The 22,443-nt window shown below is 44.5% G+C and overlaps 1 protein-coding gene across 5 annotated transcripts; it reads left to right on the plus strand.

The window, feature by feature from the left end:
• The first annotated feature begins 79 nt into the window (after positions 1-79).
• SNAP47 (synaptosome associated protein 47) lies at positions 80-19,519 on the plus strand. 5 transcript variants are annotated; one of them, XM_053943952.1, is made up of 5 exons: positions 80-111; positions 7,030-7,582; positions 9,426-9,910; positions 14,084-14,205; positions 17,070-19,519. In XM_053943952.1, exons 2-5 carry the CDS (start codon positions 7,089-7,091, stop codon positions 17,214-17,216), a joined length of 1,248 nt encoding a protein of 415 aa, XP_053799927.1. In that variant the 5' UTR covers positions 80-111; positions 7,030-7,088; the 3' UTR covers positions 17,217-19,519. The 5 variants fall into 5 exon arrangements, with proteins under 5 accessions (XP_053799927.1, XP_053799904.1, XP_053799921.1 ...); XM_053943929.1 differs by lacking the exon at positions 80-111 and adding an exon at positions 958-1,294; XM_053943946.1 differs by lacking the exon at positions 80-111 and adding an exon at positions 3,617-4,138.
• Positions 19,520-22,443: the final 2,924 nt, after the last annotated feature.

Raw genomic sequence — 22,443 nt, forward strand, 5'->3', positions numbered from 1 at the left:
GCAGCGGCGGGGGGGCTCAACCAATAGGAACGTTCAGATGAGCGGGGCTCAGCCAATGGGAGCGCGCGGAGGGCGCAGGCGCGGAGCGGAGCCGGTGCCGCACTGAGGGAGGTGCGTGGGGGGCCGGGGGGGCTCGGACGGGCCCGAGGTGGAATTTGGGGTTGGAAATGGGGTTGGGGGGCACAAATTGGGGCTTGGGGGCCACAAATTGGGGTTTGGGGGTGCTCTGGATAGGGAAAGGGGGGCTCCGATCCGTGGCCTCGGTGTTCTCGGACCGGGACCGGAGGGCTCGGACGGGCCCGGGGGGGCTCGAGGTGGAGTTTGGGGTTGGAAATGGGGCTGGGGGGGGCACAAATTGGGGCTTGGGGGCCACAAATTGGGGTTTGGGGTCCTCTGGATAGGGAAATGGGGACTCCGACCCATGGCCGCGGTGGTCTGGGACCGGGACCGGGGGGTCCGGACGGGGCTGGGGGGGCTCCAGATGGGGCGGGAGGGGCTCGAGGTGGAGCTTGGGGTTGGAAATGGGGCTGGGGGTCACAGATTGGGGTCTGGGGGGGGCTCAGATCCGCGGGGTGTGGTCCCGGACCGGTACCGGGGACTCAAAATGTCCCGGGAGGGGCTGGAGGTGGAGGTTGGGGTTGGAAATGGGGCTGGGGGGTCACAGATTGGGATCTGGGGGGGTTCAGATCCACAGCCCTGGGCCGGGACCCGCGGGTTGGAGCCGGGCTCTGGCGGCTCCCGGCGGGGGCTGGGGCGGGTTTGGGGTCGGGGCTTGGGGAGGTCCCGGACCGGGAACCGGGGAGCGGCGGGGATTTGGAGAGGGAGCCGGGAGTGGAGGGGCTGGGATTGGGGCTGGGGGGATCCTGTGCTGGATCCGGAGCGAGACCGGGATCCAGGGAAAGCTCGAGCGGGGCTGGGTTGGGCTCTGGGGCAGAGCAGGGATTTGGAGAGGGAAGGGCTGGTCTGAAATCCAAGAAATTCCTGGATAACACCGAGTTGTGTGGGCGTGGAGGGGCTGGGGAATCCTGAGGGAATCCTGAGGGAGCTGGGAATGTTCAGCCCAGGGAAAAAGAGGCTCAGGGGGAGCTTCCAGGGTCGGGCTCTGCTCCCAGGGAACAGGGACAGGAGGAGAGGGAGATTTTGGTTGGATGTTGAGAAAATTCCTTCGTGGAAGTGTCCAAGGTCAGATTGGATCCACCAGGAAGAGTGGGAGGATCCATGGAATTGGGACCATCCTTAAAGTCCCTCCCAACCCAAACTGTTGGAATCCTCTGGAATTCTCTGTTCCTTTGGGGTGAGGAGGAGGAAAACTGGGAAAAAAGAAGAGGAGGGGATGGAGGTCCTTGGCAGGAGGGAGGGAATTCCAGGGAAACAGAAGTGAGGAATGAAGGAACGAGGTCAGGCCTGGATACTTCACAGCTCAGAGAATCCTAAATTTGGAATTTGTGGATTTATTAATCCTGGAATTGAGTCTTAATTAAAAAAGAGGGAGAGTGGCTGGATAGGATTTCTAAACTCATTTCTTGAGTGTGGCTCCCAGGGGTTTTAAGCTCAGCATTTCCCAGATTTAATTCCGGGATTAAACCACCCTGTGGAATTCTCAGCCGTGCAGGAGGAGAGGAAAGAAACAATAAAAAGTGCAGGAAAGTTCTGGCCATCATTCCCAAAAAACCTGGGAATGAAACATTAATGGGAACCTCACCCAGGGATGGTGCCAGCTCCTCCCCCTAATTAACTAATTAGTAACGCTCCTGGTTAATTGATGTCACTGAAGGTGAATCAGCTCCTTTTTATGGCAGCAGCCCCTGGATGATGTTCCAGGGAAAGAATTCCTGCAAAATCCCCGTGACGCTGCTGCTGCTGCCAAATCCTCATCTCCCTGGTGCTAATCCAGGCCTTGCTGGGGATGGAATTCCAGGAATTTGGGGCAGATGTGGCCAAAAAAATCCAATTATTTCCTAAAAAAAGAGTGTGGATAACGGGAGAGTCCCCATTTGATCTGGGAATAAAAGGTGAGGGAACGTTTTGGGAAGAAGCTGAAGGAATTTCGTGTGGAATCCCTCAGGTGTCTCCTGGATGAAGGATTGTGACATTCCCAAGTTTGTAAACCTGTGACATTCCCAAGTTTCCAAAGCTATTCCTGAATTTACAAAGAATTCAGAAGCAATTTGGGGTTTTTTTGTTTCATTTTTCCACCGATCCCAGGTTTTCCATGGATTAGCTGCCAGATGTTCAATCCACATCTCCCTGGTGCTAATCCAGGCCTTGCTGGGGATGGAATTCCAGGATTTTGGGGCAGATGTGGCCAAAAAAATCCGATTATTTCCTAAAAAACAAGTGGATAATGAGAGATTCCCTATAAGGAAAGACTTAATCTGGGAATAAAAGGTGAGGGAATATTTTGGGAAGAAGCTGAAGGAATTTCGTGTGGAATCCCTCAGGTGTCTCCTGGATGAAGGATTGTGACATTCCCAAGTTTGTAAACCTGTGACATTCCCAAGTTTGTAAACCTGTGACATTCCCAACTTTCCAAAGCTATTCCTGAATTTACAAAGAATTCAGAAGCAATTTGGGGTTTTTTTTTGTTTTATTTTTTCCACCAATCCCAACCTTTTCATGGATGTCAAATCCACCTTTCCCTGACAGAAATCCCAGGGGTTCCTGTGGATGGAATTCCAGGAATTTGGGGCAGATGTGGCCAAAAATCCAATTATTTCCTAAAAAAAAAAAGTGGATTATGGGAGAGTCCAGATCTGATCTGGGGACAAATGGTGAGGGAATGTTTTGGGAAGAAGTTGAAGGAATTTCTCATGGAATATTTGGGATAGTGGAATTGGATGATCCTTAAGATCCCTTCCCAAACCATTCCCTGATTCTCATCCTGAAATCCAGGATAATTCATCCCTTTGGTTTTCCAAGAATTCCAACCATTTCCTTTGTTTAATGTTGGGAAAAAAATCCTTTTGTCTTTTAAGTGGAAATTTAAATTTCTTCTCGGAGAGAGAAGAATTCTCCAGATCTGGGAAAAAAAAAAAAAAAAAATTTCATTCCCAGCTGGATTTTTCCTTGGAAAAAAGGGATTTCATTCCCTGCTGGATTTTCCCTTGGAAAAAAAAAAGGATTTCATTCACAACTGCATTTTTCCTTGGAAAAAAAGTATTTTATTCCCAGCTGCATTTTTCCTTGGAAAAAAAAGGATTTTATTCCCAGCTGGATTTTTCCTTGGAAAATAAAAGGGATTTCATTCCCAGCTGGATATTTCTTGGGAAAAAAAAAAGGATTTCATTCCCTGCTGGATTTTCCCTTGGAAAAAAAAGTATTTTATTCCCAGCTGGATTTTTCCTTGGAAAAAAAAAAAGGATTTCATTCCAAGCTGGATTTTACCTTGATAAAAAAAAAAAAAAAAAAAAAAAAAAAAAAAGGATTTTATTCCCAGCTGGATTTTTCTTTGGAAAAAAAAAGGATTTTATTCCCAGCTGGAATTTTTCCTTGGAAAAAAAAAAAGGATTTCATTCACAACTGGCTTTTTTCCTTGGAAAATAAAAAGGATTTCATTCCCAGCTGGATTTTTCCTTGGAATAAAAAAAAATATTTCATTCCCAGCTGGATTTTTCCTTGGAATAAAAAAAAATATTTCATTCCCAGCTGGATTTTTCCTTGGAAAAAAAAGGATTTCATTCCCAGCTGGATTTTTGTTTGGAAAAAAAGGATTTCATTCCCGGCTGGAATTTTTCCTTGGAAAATAAAAAGGATTTCATTCACAACTGGATTTTTTCCTTGGAAAATAAAAAGGATTTCATTCCCGGCTGGAATTTTTCCTTGGAAAATTTGCCCTCAGGCACAGCACGGAGCTGAGTCAAGCTTGGAGCTCTCAGGTGAGTCAGGAATCACGAGACTGGAGACAAATCCAGGTATAAAAACCTCGGGAAGTGACGGCTCTGCCAGGCCTTGGATTCATTTCTTCAATACAAATCCTGGAATTTTGGAGGAATTTTCATTTTGGGAACAGCCTCTGTTGTGTTTTCCTTTAGCTTCAAGGTTTTTGGTTTTTTTTTTTTTTTCAAAACTCTGAGGGGAAAAAAAATTCCTCCCTGAGGGGGAAAAATGCTCCTGGAGAATTCCATGGATAAAAGTCCAGGTAAGAAACTTGGGATAAGGATCAAGAGAGCTTCTTTTAATTTATAATTAGCTATAAATCCTTGATTTTTTAAAGGAATTTTCATTTTTAGAACGCCCTTAGTTGTATTTTCCTTTAGAATTTTTTTTCTCTTGTGAAAACTTGGGGAAAAAAAAAAAAACTGAGGGAAAAAATTCCTCCCTGAGAATTCCATGGATACAAATCCAGGTAAGAAATTTAGGATAAGGATCAAGAAGAGCTTATTTTAATTTATTATTAAATATAAATCCATTATATTTTAAGGAATTTTTATTTTGGGAACAGCCTCAGTTGTATTTTCCCTTGGAATTTTTTCCCGGCTGAAAACTCAAAAAACCCTGAAGGAGAAAATTCCTCCCTGAGGGGAAAAAAATCCTGCCTGAAAATTCCATGGATCCAAATCCAGAGAAGAAACTTGGGATAAGGCTGAGGAAGAACTTTTTTTTAAATTTATTAAATATAGATCCTTGATTTTTCTTTTTTTTTTAAGGTATTTTCATGTTGAGAACAGCCTCGGTTGTATTTTCCTTTGGAATTTTTTCCTTGCTGAAAACTTGGCTGTAACCACTCCTTGAAATCAGATTTTCCTGGGATTTTGCTCCCTCTCTTTTCCCACAATTTTCTCCAGGGTTATGTATTTACTGGATCAAAAGAAGCAGAGAATTTTCACTTTAAATTCCAATTTTTTTTGTTAATTTATGGCTGATTTTTTTTCCCCATTTCATCTCTAAAATTAATAATGAAAAAATTATTAAAAATCTGTGGAAATAAGGGATGGAAACCAAATAAAGGAGTTTTTTTTTTTTTTATATAGCGTGGATTAATCCTTATCTTAATTATATTGAAATTTTGAATGTATTTAATTAAAAGAAATAATTAAAAATTATTTAGCTTAAAAGAATTTATTAAAAATAATAATTAAAAATATCTGGAACCGGGCTTTTTACGGAATTAATGATGCAGCAGCCTGAAAACGCTGGGAGATCTCAGGATTGGGATCAGGAATTCAGCATTCCTGAAGAAGGAATTTTTTGTTTTCCTGAGAATTCCTCAACTTTTCCTGGAGGGAGCGGGTCGGTGTGAAACTAAGGAGGGTAATTAGTGGACACCTCATTAATGACACAGCAGAATTCCAGAGCTCCTGGAATTGATCCGTGATCCCGTGGAATAGCAAAGCCTTGGAGAAGATGATGGATCGTGGAGCGATGAAGTCCCAGTGATGTCATCAGCATTCCCAAATTAATTCTGGGATGGAACCAGGCCTCGGTGCTGGAAACCGCAGCCATGAGGAAGATATTCCAGGAAAATTCCAGCCCTTGGCTCCAAGAAACTTCTGGAAGCATGGAGAGAAGCCATTCCATGGGTGGAATTGCCCATTCCAAAGTTGGGATTGTTTGGATGGAAGGAATTCCTGGGGAATTTTGGGAATTCCTGGAAAATACTTGGATTACCTGGAGAATATTAACAAATCCTGGAGAACACTGGGAATTCCTGGGGAATACTGGGAATTCCCAGAGGATATTGACAAATCCTCAAGAATACTGGGATTTCCTGGAGAATACTGGGAATTCCTGGAGAATACTGGGAAAATACTGGGATTTCCTGGAGAATACTGGGAATTTGCAGAAAATACTGGGATTTCCTGGAGAATACTGGGAATTCCTGGAGAATACTGGGAAAATACTGGGATTTCCTGGAGAATACTGGGAATTCCTGGAGAATACTGGGAAAATACTGGGATTTCCTGGAGAATGCTGGGAATTCCTGAGGAATATCGACAATTTTATGGAGAATTCCTGAAATGTGCTCAATGTGCCTGGATGTTGAGATGCCAGAGGGGAAGGGGAGTGAGCAGGGATTTATAAAGAGGGATGAGCTGGAATTTTGGGATATCTGGGATTTTCCTCAGTGCCTCCTTGTCTGTGGGAAGCTGAGATGAAATAGGAATGGGAATATTCCAGGATATGAATGGAATTATTGGGAAAATGCATGGCCAGTGATGTTGATGGGCTTTTCCAGAGGAAATCTGGAATTTTGGGATATCCTGGATTTTCCTCAGTGCCTGTTGGTCTGTGGGAAGCTGAGATGAAATAGGAATGGGAATATTCCAGGATATGAATGGAATTATTGGGAAAATGCATGGCTAGTGATGTTGATGGGCTTTTCCAGAGGAAATCTGGAATTTTGGGCTATCCGGGATTTTCCTCAGTGCCTGTTGGTCTGTGGGAAGCTGAGATGAGCTGGGAATGGGAATATTCCAGGATATGGATGGAATTATTTGGAACATGGGGTGGTCAGTGATGTTTATGGCTCTTTCTTGAATTTTCAGATATCCTGGATTTTCCTCAGTGCCTGTTTTTCTGTGGGAAGTTGAGGATGAGCTGGGAATGAGAATATTCTGGGATATGGATGGAATTATTGGGAAAATGCATGGCCAGTGATGTTGATGGGCTTTTCCAGAGGAAATCTGGAATTTTGGGCTATCCTGGATTTTCCTCAGTGCCTGTTGGTCTGTGGGAAGCAGGGACGAAGTAGGAATGGGAATATTCTGGGATATGGATGGAATTATTGGGAAAATGCATGGCCAGTGATGCTGATGGGCTTTTCCAGAGGAAATCTTGAATTTTGGGATATCCGGGATTTTCCTCAGTGCCTGTTGATCTATGGGAAGCCAAGATAAGCTGGGAATGGGAATATTCCAGGATATGAATGGAATTATTGAGAAAATGCATGATGGGCTTTTCCAGAGCAAATATTCCCGTGGTTAGAAATGCTTCCCAAATTCCTTGGATATCCAGCTGAAAAGAGCCGGGAGCCAGATTAATTCATGTGTGTTTATTCAGGATTCCTGCTTTTTTCCCCTTGGATTTTAGTGTCTCCCGCTGGATTGGAGAGCATTTCCCTGGGAGAGGAGGCCGGGAAGAGCGAGCTGATGAACGAGGACATCCGGATCCACTCCTGGCCTTGCTCCTACTACCTGGACACCAGCAAACAATGGATCCCTGGGAAGCTCTCCCTGACTCCCCTTTCCATCAAATTCACGGCTGACAAAACGGGAGAGCTCCTGGTGGATTTCCATCTTTCCGGGATCAGCGAGATCAAGAAGGAATCTTCCCATTTAATCTTCAGCTCCCTCACCATCCTGGAGAAGAGCACCAAGCACTGGTTCAGCTCCCTGCATCCCAACAGGAATGTGGTGTTCAACATCCTGGAGCATTTCTGGAGGGAGCAGCTGGTGTCCAGCCAGGAGGCCGGAGCGGGAGCGGCCTTGGAATCCAGCAAGGGCAAGGAATTAACGGGAATGTTGGAGGGATCCCAGAAACGCCTGGAGGACACGGCCAAGGTGCTGCATTCCCAGGGGGAGCAGTTCGACAACATCATCAGGGGACTCCACAAGATCGAGGGGGACATGGATGTGGCTGACAGGTTCGGAATGGGAACGTTCCCGGAGCTGGGAAGGGTTTGGTGGGCCTGGAATTTCTGGGGGAGGTCTTGGGGAAATGAAACGATTTTTCGTTGGAAGGATGGAGCAGCTCCATGAGGAAAGACTGAGGGAGTTGGGAATGCTCACCTGGAGAAGGGAAGAATCCAGGGAGAGCTCAGAGCCCCTTGCAGGGCCTGAAGGGGCTCCAGGAGAGCTGGAGAGGGACTGGGGACAAGGCAGGGAGGGACAGGACACAGGGAATGGCTCCCACTGCCAGAGGGCAGGGATGGATGGGAGATTGGGAATTGGGAATTCCTGGCTGGGCTGGAATTCCCAGAGCAGCTGTGGCTGCCCCTGGATCCCTGGCAGTGCCCAAGGCCAGGCTGGATCACCCTGGGGCAGTGGGAATTCCCTGCCCATGGAGTGGGATCATCCTTAGGATCCCTTCCAATCCCAGCCTTTTGTGCCCATGGGCTCAGGGGATGTTGGGAATTCAGCTCTGGGAATTCGGGAGTGCCCCAATCTCCTTCCTGCTCCACAGGAATAAAACCAGGATCAGTGGAGCTGAGCAGTGTTTGCCCAGCCCTGCTGCCATTCCCGGGGAATCCAGAGCTGTGCCAGCTTTTTTCCCACCTTTTCCTTCTCGCCCTTTTTTCCTGCAGTTTTTCCCTCACCATTTTTCCCCCACCATTTTTGTTTCCCTCTGTTTTTTCCCTCTCCTTTTTCCCTTCCAGCCATTTTTTTCCCTTCCCACCGTCTTTTCTTCCCTCCCTTTTCCCCCCACAACTTCCCTGGAAAACCTTTGCCTTGATTTTCTATGATATCCCCAAGCCTTTAAAAAACTTTTTGGATTTAATGGGAAAGAAGCTGGAATTGGGAATTTTGGGCCAGCTCGTGGCAGGATTGGAATAACCAATATTCCAAAGCCAGGGAAAAGCAGGAATTGGCAGGAGTGGGAACAGCCAGGGCTCCTGGGGAATATTTGTGCCAAGTATTTCCTTATCTTGGAACCCTCTGGATAAAATTCCAGCAGGAGTGAGGGGAATGCAGCTCTGGAGGAGAGGAAAGGAATGGGAAAGGACTTGGAATTCCATGGATTCAAGGGTGGCTAAACATTACCCAACTTGGAGCTGCAGCAGGGAATTCCAGAGGGCTCTTCCCAGGTTTTATTGAATTTATGGAGCAGGGAATTCCTGGGAGTATCCCAAAGTTTTAATGGACTTAAAACAGGGAATGAAAACGGAATTAAATTGGGATTTTAGGGATGATTATTGTTGGTTTTCCCTTGAAAAAAAAAAAGGGAATATTTTCCTTGCCCTTGGAGCAGGAGCTGAAGCTGAACAATTCCAGCCCTGGCTCCCTTCCCTGTTTGCTGGGAATGTTTTCCTTAGGGAGCTGCACCAACACTGCTGGAAAGGTGGGGTCTGGACACTTCTGGGAAGTGTCTCCTGGATTTTGGAGCCTCAAGCTGGAATTTCTGGTGTTTTATCTGGGAATTTGGGTGTGGAGCAAAGGAAGAGGCATCAGGCTGAGGGGGTAAAGGAAAAGGAACAGGAAAAGGCCTTGGAAGTGGTGATGGATGGGCAGCAGTGGGAATATTGAGGAACAGACACGTGGAAATGGACCTGGAAAAATCCACTTCCATTCCTTCCCTCCCAGCTGGGATTCTGGGAGTTTTTCCAATGGATTATGAGGAGAAGGTGGGGTTTGAACCGCCTGCATCCTGGGAAATTGTGGATGGGTTTGAGGAGGGATTGGGGAATTTCCATGTCTGTGGGGATTTTTTTGGAACTGCTGGAATATCCAGAGCTTTTCCCTCTCCCCACCCTGCCTTCCCTCTTCCAGGCTGTTGACAGAGCTGGAATCTCCTTCCTGGTGGCCCTTCAGCACCAAACTCTGGAAAACCCCTCTGGAAGCAAAGCCCAAGGAAACCCCCGCGGCTCCGGATCCCAAAACCCAGGAAGGAATCCTGCTGCGAATTCCCGTGATTATCACCCACAGGACAGACTCCAACGCCAAGCCGGGAAAACTCACGGTGCTTCCCTCCGGCCTGGAAATCAAGGATTGCAATTCCCAGCTGCTGCACCGCTTCGAATCCCGGGACGTGGATGATATCCGGGTGCACACTCCCTACGAGATCAGCATCCGGCAGAGGTTCATCGGCAAGCCCGACACTTCCTACCGGCTCCTGGCGGCGCGGATGCCGGAGGCCATTCCCATCCTGGAGATGCAGTTCAGCAAGAAGATCCAGTTTTTGGAGGATGCTCTTGGATTTGCCGGAGCCAGGAAGTCTCCTCAGGCGGATTTGGGAACGTCCATCTGGCAGGCAGGTGGGTGCCAGGGGATTCCAGGCTCCAAAGGTTTTTTCCAAGGAGTGTTCCAGAGGCAAATTGGCCCCGCGGCGAGTCCATGGTGAGGATAAATCCAAGGAATAAAATCCAGGTGGCTTCAGAGCCATTGGCGCTGCTGCTGCTTTTCCTGGAGCTAATTCCCAGCTGGAAGGGAATAGCCAATATTCAATAGCCAATAATTAACACCCAATAATTACTGTCCAATACCCGCTAATTAATATCCGGTATCCCGTATCCAATATCCAATGTTTAATATCCAGTATCCCATATCCAGTATCCCATATCCAGTGTTTAATATCCCAAATCCAGTATTTACTATCTCATGTCCCATATCCAATATCCCACATCCAATAGTCAGTATTCAGTATCCCATATTTAATATCCAGTATCCCATAGCCAGTATCCAATATTTAATAATTGATATTGCATATCCCATATCCAATGTCCAATATCCAATATTTAATAATATTGCATATTCCATATCCAGTGTTTAATATCCTATATCCAGTGTTCAAGGTTTAATATCCCATATCCACTATATAATATTTAATATCCCATTTCCAGTATCCTATATGCAATGTTTAATATCCAGTATCCCATATCCAACATCCAACAGTCAATATTCCGTATCCCGTATCCCATATCCAATATTTAATAATTAACATTGCATATTCCATATCCAATGTTTAATATCCCATATCCAATATCCAAGGTTTAATACCCCACATCCATTATATAATATTTAATATCCCATTTCCAGTATGCCATATCCAATGTTTAATATCCAATATCCCATATGGATTTTCCCATATCCCACATCCAATAGTCAATATTCAGTATCCCATATCCAATATTTAATAATTAATATTGCATATTCCATATCCAATGTTTAATATCCCATATCCAGTGTTCAAGGTTTAATATCCCACATCCAATATATAATATTTAATATCCCATATCCAGTATGCAATATCAAGTGTTTAATATCCAATATCCAACATCCAACAGTCAATATTCAGTATCCCATATCCCATATCCAATATCCAATATTTAATAATTAATATTGCATATTCCATATCCAGTGTTTAACATCCCATATCCAATAGCCAAGGTTTAATATCCCACATCCAATATATAATATTTAATATCCCATTTCCAGTATCCCATATCCAGTGTTTAATATCCAATATCCCATATGCATTATCCCATATCCAACATCCAATATACCATATTTAATATCCACTATCCCATATCCAATATATAATTAATATCCCACATCCCATTTCCAGTATCCCATATCCAATGTTTAATATCCCATATCCCATATCCAATTTCCAATATCCAATATTTAATATCTCATATCCCATGTCCAGTATCCCATATCCCATGTTTCAATATCCCATATTCAATATCCCATATTCACTATCCCATATTCCTTATCCCATTTTCAATATCCCATATTCCTTATCCCATATCCAATATCCCATCTCCAATATCCAATATTTACCTTAAACCTTTAATTCCCTTAAATCCTGAATATTTACCCCAAATATCCAGGAATCTTGAATTAAAACATGGGATAAACCTGATTTTCCCAGACTAAAAACCCAAGATTTTGATATTAGACAAGTCCAGGTGTGGGAATTCCAGAGATTTTGGAATAATTTTAAGAAAACTTTGGAGACTGAAAATTCCCAACAAGAAAATTGACATTCCCTACTATTAATCCTAACATTCCAGGATGGGTTTTTTTAACCCAACCTTGGGAATTTTCAACAGCTTGGAATTTATTCCTGCCACCATCCCTGAATCCTTTTTTTTTCCCTAATTTTTAATCCCAAAGGAGCAAAGAGAAGATGGATCCAGTGCCAAAAACAACTGGAAAATTGGAATAAATACATAAATCCACCAATTTCTGGTTGGAATTGCAGCAGGGAAGGGAATATCTCGTTTTTGAGGAATATTCCAGCTTGGAAAAGCTGCTTGATTTTTTTTTTAAGGAAGTGAATTTTGGCCTCTGGAGTTTTCTGTTATTCCAAAAAATTTCCGGTTCCTGATGGAATTCCAGGAAATTCTTGGATCTCCAGCCCTTTTCCAGAGGTTTTCCCACTGTTTTCCAGCTGGATTTTGTTCTCCTTCCCTGGTTAATTTAGAAAACCTTGGGGAGCTGATGGAAATCCTGACTTTTCCTGTTTTTTTTGTGTTTTCCTTGGATTTGTCACCGTTCCCATTCTGTCACAAGATGGCACTCACGGACTGTGTGGGATCCTTTGGGATTTTTCCATGGAAAACTGATTTTTTTTTTCCTTCTTTTTTACCATTTTCCTCAAATCACGAGGGAAAAAAATCAGTTTTTTCTATTCCCCTCTCTGTATTTTTCAACAGGGAATTGATCCAAGGATTTTTGGGATAAATATCCCTGCAGGGCATGGAAATCTCTGGGAAAATTCTGGATTTTCCCTCAAAACTGCCACAATCCCACTTGGATCTTTTGCTTACACCAATCCTGCCCTCAGTTTATGCATAAATTTATAGAATTAAATTCCAAAAAAACCCTATTTTGGCTTCATTCCATGTGGAAAAGGAATTTAGGGAATTATTTTTATCCAATACCTACTGGCTATTTTTATTAAAAAATATTATTATTAATTAATTTATTTATTATCAATATTTTTTCTGGATTTTTTTTTTAGTTGCTTTACACTTTTTCCCGGTTTTTTTTTTGGGGGGGGGATAAACACTGAAATTTTGGAACAGCTTTGATCCAATTTTATCCCAAAAAACAGCTGAGAATTCCCAGGATTAAAAACCTGGATTCAAATCCTAAATTCCATTTGCAGTGGCATCATTTAGGGCAACTTAATCCTGGATTAAATTCCCAGAATAATTCCCAAATTAAAATTCTCCGATTTTTCTCCCTGGAGAGGGTAAATTTTAATTCCCCTGCTTATCCTTTTGAACAAATTCCCCGATCATTTGGATTTTCCAGGAATTCCTGGAAAAATTGGGTGGATTTTTGGCTTTGACAGAAATAAACCCAAATATCCCTGATTTTCAGCCAGTTCTATCCCTGAAAATTTCCTGGGAATTCCAGCTCTCCTTCTCACATTGGCATTCCCATGTTTTCTTCTTTATTCCAGGAATTCTTCCTGTCCTCAGTGGGATGAATGGTTGGGAAGGATGGATTGATTTTCATGGAATAATTAACAGATGTTGGGAATTCTGTGGGGAATTTTGTCATTCCCACTTTTCCTGATGGAAAGCAGCACGTGAATCCCAAATAAACAATGCCTGGCTCTTCCCCCTTTGGAAAACATGGATAACAAGGAAAAACTTCCTTGTTTTCCATTTGGATGGAAGCTGAATCCGGGGATTGCAAGGATTGGGAATTTGTAGGAAATCTTGAGAGGGATTTAGGGTTTGGTGCTTTTAGGGCAGCTTTTCCTAAGGAAGAGTGGTTGGGATAGGTGGGATATTTGGGGAGGAATTCCTGCCTGGGATGGAATTCCCACAGAAGCTGTGGATCCTTGGAAGTGTCCAAGGAAAGTTTGGAGCAGCTTGGGATAGTGGGAGGTGTGGAATGGGATCATCCTTGAGGTCCATCCCATCCCAAATCCTGGGATAATCCTGGTTTGTGGATTGGGAATGTGTTGCTCTGCTCCCATGAATCCTCACATTCCAAATGATTTGGTTTTCCAAAGGCTCCCTAAATAAGAAATAAAATTAAAAAAAAAAATAATGGCTTAAAAAAGAAAAGATAAAATAACGTAAATAACATAAAAATAAAATAAAAATAAAGAAAACAGAAATAAAATAAAATGAGGGAAAATCAAATAAAAGAGAGAATTAAAAAAAAAAGAGAAAAATAAAGAGAAAGTGTAAGGAATACACTTTGAATATTCCCAGAAAACCAGAATTTAATGGGAAAAATCGGATCTTGATTCCTCCCAAATTCCCGTGGAGCAAAGCACAGCTCAATCGCTTTGATCCCAGAATTCCAGAACAATCCTTAAGGATTCCATGAGCAGCAATTCTGTTGTCCCAAGCTACCCTGGGACATTCCCAGGGATTCCCCAGCTTCTCTGGGAATTCCTGAAGCTTCCCCTCATATCCAGGCAGGAATTTTTCCTTAATATGGAATTTCTCTGGCAGCCACCGGATTCCTGGGAGCCGCGGTGAATCCCGGAGTTCCGGCGGGAAGCGCCGAAGGGACGGACAAGGAGCAGGTGCAGCTGCAGAAAATATCCCAGGAGGAAGCCAAGGAGCTCCGACAGGTAAAAATGGGGATGGAATTTCATAGAATTCCCAGAATTCCCAGGTGGGAAGAGACCTTCAAGAGCGTCAGCCCTTCAACAGCCCCAGCACCTCAACTCAGCCCTGGCAGCCAGTGCCACATCCAGGCTTTGTTAAACACACCCAGGGATGGTGACTGCACCCCCTGCCCTGTCCCTGGGAATTCCCAAAATTCCCAGAATTCCCAGAATCACAAGTTGGAAGAGACCTTCAAGATCATCGAGTCCAACCCAGCCCCAGCACCTCAGCTCAACCCTGGCAGCCAGTGCCACATCCAGGCTTTGTTAAACACACCCAGGGATGGTGACTGCACCACCTCCCCGGGCAGCCATTCCAGAACTTTATCACCTTTCTGTGAAAAACTTTTTCCTGATATCCAACCTGAATTTCCCTTGGTGCAGCTGGAGGCTGTGTGCTCTGGTTCTGTCAGTTCCTGCAGACAGAGCCCAAGCCCAGCTGAGCACAGGCACCTTTCAGGAGCTGTGCAGAGTGCTGAGGTCACCCCTGAGTCTCCTTTTCTCCAGGCTGAGCACCCCCAGCTCCCTCAGCCGTTCCTCACAGGGTTTGTGTTCCCAGCCCCTCTCCAGCCTCGTTGCCTCCTCTGGACGCACTCGAGCGTCCCAACGTCCTTCCCAAACCTCGAGGACGCGGCACTCGAGGTGTGCCCTCACCTGTGCCAGGTGCAGGGGCAGAATGACCTCCCTGCTCCTGCTGGCCACAGCTCCTGATCCAGGCCAGGAGCCGTCGGTCGTTGGCCACCAGGGCCCGCTGCTGGCTCGTGTCCAGCCTGCGTCCATCGGGTCCCGCTGTCCGGCCACGCCGTGCTGTCCTGGTTTAGGACAAATTAGGGGAAAACATCTCCAAAGGAGCCCCTTATAGGAAACAAAACCCTCCGCAACTTCCCCCCCACCACCGGGTTCGGGAGGAATTTCTTCAGAGGGGAAGTGGAAAAAACTTGTTTATTAAGGAACAACAAAAAACACTCCCCAGCACAAGAGAAATAGCCCGAGATGACCACAGATGTTTTCACCAGTCCAAGGGGGTCGAGCTGTGTCTCTCTTTGCCGCAGAGGGTACGGAGCTTCTCTCGCAGACCCCGGGGGAGCTCCTGGGAAAGGGAACAACAGAAACCGGGGAAAAAGGAGAAAAAAAATGGCAAAAAAAAAAAAAAAAACAAGCAAGCGAAAAGCAAAGAAAAAAGAAAGGAAAACAGAGCTAGCAAAGCAGCAAGCCAGCAGCGAGCCGGGCGGGGGGAAGACAAAACAAACTGAGAGCAGGGAACAGAACCCACGACTGGGATAATGAGCATGGGAATGTCCTGTCCCCACGCCGTGCCCAGCCTGTAACGCTGCAGGGCGTTATTGTGGCCAAAGCGCAGCACTGGGCACTCGGACTTGTTCAACTTGGCCTTGGTAGACTCGGCCCATCCCTGCGACCGTTCCCGGTGTCCCTGCAGAGCCCTCCTGCCTTCCAGCAGATGGACACAGCTCCCAGCTCGGTGTCGTCTGCAGATTTACTGGTGAAAGGCTCAATCCCCTCATCCCTGTCGTCCATAAAAACAGTGAATCTTTAGGGTAGGAATCGTCGAATTCCTTCATTTCATTGTTGCCTTCCTCAAATCAAGTTCCCGTGGGAATATTTGAAATATTCCTCAAGTTTGGGATGGAAATTCCTGGGTAATTTTTCATTTGGTTTGGATTTTTTGCTGCAAATCCTTGAATTGATTGGAGTGTGACCTGTAGAAATTCCTCATTTTAATACCTTGATTCCAGAAATGTGGGGATTTTCCCTCTGATGTCTTATTCTAGAAAAATCCACAAAAAACAGGGAGAATTTTGATTGAGGAATTCAATGTGGATTCCAGGAAATGAAGGAATTTTTTTCTTGAGATTTCACTGCAAAAAAAAGAAAAAAAATTTTCAAGGAATGCCATTGGATATTTTTCCTTAAATAGATTTTTCAGGAATTTCTCTCATGGAACTTTATGGGAAAAATTCCTCTTTTTAATTTGTTCCCTCTGACTTCTTATTTTTTCTGAATTCTTTGCTAATTAATTTGCCTGCAGTTTTCCAGCTATTTTATTGGATGGTATTTCATTGTATTTTATAGTAATTTATTTTGGTTTTATGTAATTTTATTTTTATTTTTAAATTTTATTTTAATTTTTCTTATTTTTAAATTTATGTTATTTAATGTTATTTAATTTTATTTATATTTATATTTTGTTTTATTTATATTTTATTTTTATTTTCTATTTGTTATTTATGTTGTTTTATGTTATTTTATTTTTTAAACCATTATTTAAAAATTTTAGTTATTTTTAAATTTATTTGGTTTCATTTGATTTTAATTTATTTTTATTTTATATTATTTGTGTTATTTTATTTTTTAAATAGAATTGTTTTAAATTTTTTTTTATTCCTTTTAAAGTGTATTTATTTTATTTTAATTGATTTTTATTTTATTTATGTTATATTATGTTATTTAATTTTTTTATTTTATTCCTTCATTTATACTTTATTTCTTTGATTTTATTTGATCTTTATTTATTTCATTTTATTTTTTTATAATGGGAAAAATATCCTGCCAGAGGGCGGGGATGGATGGGATATTGGGAATTGGGAATTCCTGGCTGGGCTGGAATTCCCAGAGCAGCTGTGGCTGCCCCTGGATCCCTGGCAGTGCCCAAGGCCGGGTTGGACATTGGGATCACCGTGGCATGGTGGGAAGTGGATGATCCTCAAGGTCCTTCCCACCCAAATTCTGGGATTCTGGGAGGTCAAGCCATGAATTATCCCATTGTTCCGAAGCCCGAACCGCGAGCTCTCCGTGTTTCCCTCTGGCAGATCCTGAAGAAGCTCAAGGGGCTGGCCCTGGAGACGGAAGCGGAGCTGGAAAGGCAGGACGAGGCCCTGGATTCCATCAGCAGCTCCGTGGATCGCGCCACGCTCACCATCGATCGGCAGAACCGCAGGATGAGGAAGCTGACGTAACTTCCCGCCGGGAACGCCGGGAAGAGCAGGAGGGTGGGGGAGCCGGGGTTCTCAGGACTGGTTTTTTCCAGAGACACTTTGGGAGGGGTTTGGGATGAGGTTTGGAAAATGGCGCTGCTGGAGGTGAGTTCCTGAGAGAATTGAAGCGGTTCCTGGACCTGGATGATGGTTGGATCTTGGATGATGGTTGGATCTTGGATGATGTTTGGATCTTGGATGATGGTTGGATCTTGGATGATGGTTGGATCTTGGATGAGGTTTGGATTTTGGATGAGATTTGGATCTTGGATGATGGTTGGATCTTGGATGATGGTTGAACCTTGGATAATGTTTGGATTTTGGATGAGGTTTGCATGTTGGATGAGATTTGGATCTTGGAGGAGGTTTGGACCTTGGATCATGGTTGGACCTTGGATCATGGTTGGACCTTGGATCACGGTTGGACGTTGGATGAGGTTTGATCTTGGACAGTGTTTGGATTTTGGATAATGTTTGGATCTTGGATGGCAGTTGGATTTTGGATGAGGTTTGGATGTTGAATGACGGTTGGATCTTAGATGAGGGTTGGACCTTGGATCACGTTTGGACCTTGGATGTGGCTTGGATCTTGGATCACGTTTGGATCCTGGATCACGTTTGGATCTTGGATCACATTTGGATCTTGGACAGTGCTTGGATTTTGGATGATGGTTGGATCCTGGATGGTTGGATCTTGGATCATGTTTGGATCTTGGATGTGGGTTGGATCTTGGATCACGGTTGGATCGTGCATGATGGTTGGATCTTGGATTACGTTTGGATCTTGGACAGTGCTTGGATCTTGGATCATGGTTGGGTCTTGGATCACGTTTGGATCTTGGATCATGGTTGGATCTTGGATCATGGTTGGGTCTTGGATCACGTTTGGATCTTGGATCACGTTTGGATCTTGGATCACGGTTGGATCTTGGATCACGTTTGGATCTTGGATCACGGTTGGATCTTGGATCACGTTTGGATCTTGGATCACGGTTGGATCTTGGATCACGGTTGGATCTTGGATCACGGTTGGATCTTGGATCACGTTTGGATCTTGGATCATGGTTGGATCTTGGATGAGGTTTAGATCGTGGATGAGGTTTGGAAGCTTTTTTTGGGTGGAAAGATCCAAATTTCCAATTGGGATGAAACAGAACTTGTGGATTCTCCACTGCCAAACCCTGTAAATAGGAAGGGATGTGAAAACCTGACTTAATTAATTAATTCATTAGTTCATTGATTCATTAATGTGGTTTTTGATTTTGCTGCTTTCCAGCCCATGAATTCCCTCTCCAGCTCTTTCCCTAAAATCCTTTGGAGCCAATCCTGATTTCTTTCTTTATTTGCACTCAGTGGTGATGAAACATTTCAAGGCTTTTCCAGAATTCCTTAAAAAAAGGGAATATTTTCAATTAAAGTCTGAAGTTTACACTTGGCTCTGTTGAGAGCAGAGATTCCCCTCCTAAATTATTTATATTCCATAGGAAAAATTCCCATTTCGTTAATCCCTACCTTTTCCAGCTATTTCACCTCCAAGGAGCCGTTGTTAAATATCTTTTTTAAAACTATTTTTTAGATTTTAATTTAAGTGTTTTTGGTGTTGCTTTCAAATCCAACACTTTCAGTGCAATATTTTTAAACAGTGAAGCTTCAAATCCTTGGATTCCGTGGGAATTTTTCCCATTTTTTTTGGAATCCAGCCTAATTTTGGGAGAAAAAGACACTGTGCCATGTCGAGGGTGTTGTTTGCAAGGTTTGTATTTCTTCAGCTTAGTTAGAACTGGAGTAAAATTTATTCCAAGTTTTTCCTGGCATGCACTTTATTGGAAAATCCAGTGATAATTCCATATCCATCAATTATTTCCTGGGAATAAAATCCCCTCGGAGCTCCTCCTGTTGTTTCCCGCCCCCAAATTGTTACTGGTTTACTGAGGGAGGAAAATGAACTTCCCACACCTCATTTTTCCATGGATTTCGCACCAAATCCGTGTTTGCTGAGGCTGGGATGGGAACTGGGGGTGGGATGAGTCCAACCCAGATTTCCCAAAAGGAAATCTTCTGGATTTGAGCGTTTTTTTGGGTGTTCTTTGTGCCATATTTTTTATTGTTGTGGGGTTTTAGCACCGACTCCGTATTTTGTGGGTTGTGTTGAGTCCAACATATCCCAAAAAACTTGGAATATTCCTTGGAAAACCCATCCTGGAGCTGTACATTGGCTGAATTCCATGTGCCAGAAGGATTTTCCACCTGTAATTCCTTCTTATTAAAAACTCTTGGAATTGTGATTTTCTCTCCTGTCTTCACTTGGCTGGGGATTTGTGGGAAAAATCCCTCCTTGTTTTCCTGTGGAATGGGATTTCATGGATTCTGTGGAGCTGGGCTTTAGGGTGGCTTTATTTGGGATTAAAAATATGGAAAATATTCCCTGCTGGAAGGTGGCCCTGGATGAGCTTTAAGCTTCCAACCCAAACCATTCCGGAATTCCGTGATCTTCAGCGAGGTTGGGAAGAGTGGCTGATATTCCAGAGGGGTCTCAAAATCCTGGAAAAATGGGCTGGTGGGATCCTCATGGATTTGGCAAGAAGAAATCCTGCCCTGGGGAGGAGCAATCCCGGGAATCGGGATGTACTGGGAACACCCAGCTGGGAAACGGGAGCTGGAGGTGCTGCTGGATGGAATTCCCAAATGGATTAGGTTGGAAGGGATTTTTTTAGGATCATCCAGCCCCATCCCTAGGGACACTTGCCACTATCCCAGGTTGCTCCAAACCCTTTTTTCCGTGAGAGGTGGATTGGAATGGGATGATCCTTAAGATCCCTTCCATCCCAAACCATTCCGGGATTCTGGAATTTTCTGGAGTTCTTTTTTCCCGACTCCTTTTGTGAGCTGTGGATCCTGAATTCAGTGGAGTCCCACACCAGCTTGAAATTCCATAGGGGAATCCCAAAATTTGAGGGATTCCAAACAGGAATTCCGTATCCCAGGTGCCAAATGTGGAAACGGGACCCAAAATGGAGGTTCCGGAGACCTCAGCGATGGCTCCCTCTGGAACAACCTGAACTTTGCCATGGACCGTCAGAGGAGCCTGGAGATTCCTGGATTTGGGAATTATTCCTTACCCACATCCTCTCCAGAGCCGTTCCAGCTCCCGGAGGTGAGTCAAGCTTGGAAAACGCATCCCAAAAAGAGAGGAAACATCTTGGGATCCGCCCCTGTTGTATCCTGGAGAGCGAAACTCCGCGATCCCGATGCCAGCCGCTCTCCGTGTCCTTAGGGCTGCCTGGTTTTCCACACTTTTTTTTTTTTTTTTTTTTTATGGATTGCTGCTTCCAAGCACAGCAAATTCCCCGAGTGAGAAAAATCCCGTTCCGGCTTGGGTTTGGCTCCTCTCGGGGAGTTTGGCCTCGTTTTTGTGCTTTATTACAGCAAATGCCCACGGGATGTTTTTTGGGAGAGCCATTAGGGAAAGGAGGTGGGATGGAGGGATGAAGGGGGGCCAGGGCAAAAAAAAAAAAAAAAAAAAAAAAAAAAAAAAAAAAAGGGAAAAAACTCCTGAAATGCATCTTTTTCCACCTTTCCATAAAAAAAAAAAAAAAAAGTTGGGAAAACTTGAGCTCATAAACACCCCTGGAGAGCGGGGTGAGGTTTTGCCCCCCCACACCCTCCTTGGTTGTAACCACAGTTGGGGTTTGGGTTTTTTTTAAATGCATGGAAATCATGGAAAAAAAAATCAAATCCTGTTCCAACTTACAAGGAAATACCTTGGGCCAAATTCCTTAAAAAAAAAAGATTAAAGAAGAAAAGGAACTGTGGGACTTGTGGAGGGATAAGGCTGGGTCAGCTGGATGGGGGAGGTGGGAGTGGGAACATGGATTTGGAATTCAAATGTTCCCCTGTTCATCCTGTCTGTGGGGATAACAGAATTCCAGGATGGGTTGGGTGGGAAGGGACCTTAAGGGTGATCCCGTTGCATTCCATGGGCAGAGACACTTCCTGCTATCCCAGGGTGCTCCAGCCTGGCCTTGGACACTTCCAGGGATCCAGGGGCAGCCACAGCTGCTCTGGGAATTCCATCCCAGCCAGGAGTTCCTAATTCCCAATCTCCCATCCATCCCTGCCCTCTGGCAGTGGGAGCCATTCCCTGTGTCCTGTCCCTCCAGGCCTTGTCCCCAGTCCCTCTCCAGCTCTCCTGGAGCCCCTTCAGGCCCTGCAAGGGGCTCTGAGCTCTGCCTGGATTTTTTTCCCCTCTCCAGGTGAGCATTCCCAGCTCTCCCAGCCCTTGGAGCATCTCTGTGGGATTTGATGGCTGAAACTCTGTGAGCTGGATCCCACCAGGGACATCCCACCTGTGATCCCAAGGCCAGCTTGGACAGGGCTTGGAGCACCCTGGGATAGAGGGAATTGTCCCTGCCCGTGGATGATCCTTAAGGTCCCTTCCGACCCAAACCATCCTGGGGTTCCATCATTCCATCATAAGGAGCTTTTTTTCTGCTCCACAAAATCTCCAGTCATCCCATTTTATAAACTGGGAAGGCTTTTTGGGAAGTCCCATGTCCATAAGCTTTGTCCCAAGGGAAAATATTTTGTTGGGAAGTGGAGCAGCTCTAAAATGGGTTCATTTCCATCATTTTTGGGACCGTCGTGATCCGTGTTAAAGTGAGGGATTAATTTTATGGTTCATCCAAACTCTGGATAAACAGCTCCACTTCCAGAGAGTCACAATTCCAAATTCCCTCTTTCCTGGAGCCACCTGGATGTGCCAGTTGTGCTGTTATTGGGTTTTGTGGTCCCAAAAGCTGGGAATTTCAAAGAAAGAGGAGATTTGGTTGGTGGAGGAGCTGTTTGCCTTCATGGCTCTGGCTTGGAATCTGAATGGAACATTCCTGGAGCTGTGGAAGTGCTGGGATCACATCCCTGACAATTCCAAGTCACCCCTGAGACTCCTGAAGTCCAGGCTGTAGGAAGAGGGATGGAAAACCCAAGTGCAGGGCCAGGACTTCGACTTCCATGATCCTGGTTGGTCCCTTCCAATTCAAATTCCAGGATTTTATGATGAGATTCCCTGAGGGATACAGAAAACAAGGGAACAGGGATGACTTGAAACTTCTTTGAGGTTTTTTGGATGCTTGGATCAGCTTTTCCAGCTGATTTTTTTTGGTGGCCTTGTCAGCTGGATTAGGGACCAACCTGTTCCCGAGGCTCAGAATTC

Source organism: Vidua chalybeata, chromosome 1 (assembly GCF_026979565.1).
Source record: "Vidua chalybeata isolate OUT-0048 chromosome 1, bVidCha1 merged haplotype, whole genome shotgun sequence".
NCBI classification, from domain to species: Eukaryota; Metazoa; Chordata; class Aves; order Passeriformes; family Viduidae; genus Vidua; species Vidua chalybeata.